The 2,320-nt window shown below is 48.1% G+C and overlaps 1 protein-coding gene across 1 annotated transcript in view; it reads left to right on the top strand.

The window, feature by feature from the left end:
• Positions 1 to 2,064: 2,064 nt before the first annotated feature.
• The window catches only part of LOC115281620 (keratin, type I cuticular Ha3-I-like), a 17,014-nt gene continuing 16,758 nt past the window's right edge, over positions 2,065 to 2,320 (top strand). The window contains exon 1 of the mRNA XM_029927035.1: positions 2,065 to 2,286. Coding sequence (XP_029782895.1) covers positions 2,068 to 2,286 — 219 coding nt within the window. The 5' untranslated portion in view covers positions 2,065 to 2,067. The remainder of the gene's footprint in view (positions 2,287 to 2,320) is intronic.

Raw genomic sequence — 2,320 nt, 5'->3', positions numbered from 1 at the left:
TATCATTTCCTATATAACTTTTTGTGTGAAAAATGGGAAGCATGACTAAATACAATGTACACTTACTCCAGAAAGCCTTCTTAGACCTCCGCTCAATCTGGTAAGGCCTCCTGGTGCACGTTCCTATAGTCACTAGAGCTTGCCCTGTCGCAGATGTATACTGCACCTGGCTGGTGTGCATTCTCCACCAGGTTGTAGGTTTGCCTATCTTGCTCACCTTTGCATCTCCAGGGCCTGGCTCTGTTCCTGGCACATGAAGGGCTCAGTTAAATGTCTGTTAAAGGAAGTGGGCTAGCTCACCCTTGCTGAGCAAAACAGTCTATGTTTCTCCCAAATATTTCACTTGCCAATTTTTGGTTTCATTCTTGATTCTCTCCCACATCTCACCTTTCTAAATGATTGCTAGTGAAAAAAATCTCTTCTTTGAAAATGGTTCTTATACCATTTCTTCTTTTATACTTCCTCTGCAGACACCTAAACTCACCCTCTCCTCACTGCTGGCCTGCACTACTGCAATCACCTCCCTGCAGCCCCTCTGCCTCCAGCTTTATCTTCATTTTGCTAAAACAGATAAATGTTTGCCAAATATTTCCTATAACATCTCCCTCCAGGACAGTCTAAGTCTAAACCTAAATCCTTAGGTTTGCCATAAAGAACTTCCACCATATGTCCTTTACTTCCCCATGCAGCTTTACTTTCTACAACCTCCCTGCACACCTCTTCTATCCTACCCACTAGTCTCACTGACCATGTCTTGGGCTCTCCTGCCTGCTGTGGGTGCACACCAATCTTCCACCTGCAGGGCCCACATTTCTCCTCTGTGTCTCAGAGGCCTTACACCCCAGCACATATATGCTCCTGTGAACTACCCATCCTGGCAGTGCCCTCTTGCCCATTTCCTCAGTCTCTCACTTATCACTTACCATCTCCTGCCTTACATAATTCCATGTTCATTCCTCATCCTCTCAAAGCACACCCATTGAGTGCCTACTGAGTTCCATGCACTTATTGCTGAGGATTCAGAGAATTAGACTCTGCTCCTGCCTTCAGGGAACTCAGAAAACAGGGATATATGAGCATGAAAGTTGTGCAATGCCATGCGTAAAGTGAGATGAGAGCTCACAGAGGAGGAAGAAATTATCCGTCTGAAAAATTTGGGGAAGGAGATAGTTCATTTGTATTTAAGCAGCATGGGGCGATGAACAGAGACCATTGTTCTCTGTGTTGGAATCCTGGATTCACAACATATCTGTAAAATGGGAATAATATCATGTACCTTGAAGGGTCATGCATGGTGAGGCATGGATGAGATCATGTTTGTGAAAAGGGCCTAGCACCAAGGTGAGCCTGTGCAGGTGCTCAACAAGTGTGAGGTCCTTCTGACAGCCCTGGGTCTACCTTCCATTCCTTACAGTGCACCAGACATACTGTTATCCTGGTAGCTATCTATTATTTAGCTGGTTAACATTATTATGGAAATTTCTGCCATATCAAGAAACAGAGCCACTGGGAGCCAGGCTGTTGTAACTATTCTAGAAGAGATCCATTCGTCTTTCTGAGAACTATGAATCTGGCATTTGGCATTTGGAAATTTGACCTGGCAAAAGGTAAATGGGCAAGAACTGTGCTTTCCCATCTTTGGCAAGAAGAGTTGGGGGCTCACCAAAGAGTCAGGGTCATCAAGCCAGGAGGCAAAGCAGCAATAGTGTCCCTGGACCTGCCACACCCCACTAATGAAGCCCAGGGCGTTCATGAGTCCAGTTCTTTGAAGCCACTCTATGAAGCTCATACTTCATTGATGCACAGCATGGCAGAGGAGTCCTGACTTAGCGAGAAGCCCAAGTAAAGTCTTTTATGAGGTGAGGGACTCTTCTGAGGAAACATAACAAACTGGGAGGAAGGGCTTTTGACAGTAACCAAATGAGTAAGAAAAAAAGGGCTGCCTTCCATGTCCACACCCTCTGTGGAAGGGGTATAAATGCTCCCCAGGGGAAGGACACCCACAGCTCTGTGGCTTGGAGAACTTGGACTCTGTGTTCAGCCAGGTGTCCCGCTCCCTCCAGCACCATGCCTTACAACTGCTGCCTTCCCAACCTGAGCTGCCGCTCCACCTGCTCCTCTCGGCCCTGCGTGCCTCCCAGCTGCCACACCTGCACCCTGCCCGGGGCCTGCAACATCCCCGCCAACGTGGGCAACTGCGGCTGGTTCTGTGAGGGCTCCTTCAATGGCAGTGAGAAGGAGACCATGCAGTTCCTGAACGACCGCCTGGCCAGCTACCTGGAGAAGGTGCGCCAGCTGGAGCGGGAGAATGCTGAGCTGG

This window comes from Suricata suricatta, chromosome 17 (assembly GCF_006229205.1).
Source record: "Suricata suricatta isolate VVHF042 chromosome 17, meerkat_22Aug2017_6uvM2_HiC, whole genome shotgun sequence".
Classification (NCBI taxonomy): domain Eukaryota; kingdom Metazoa; phylum Chordata; class Mammalia; order Carnivora; family Herpestidae; genus Suricata; species Suricata suricatta.
The sequence above is the reverse complement of the archived record's forward strand: the minus strand, read 5'-3'. Positions and strand labels throughout refer to the sequence as shown.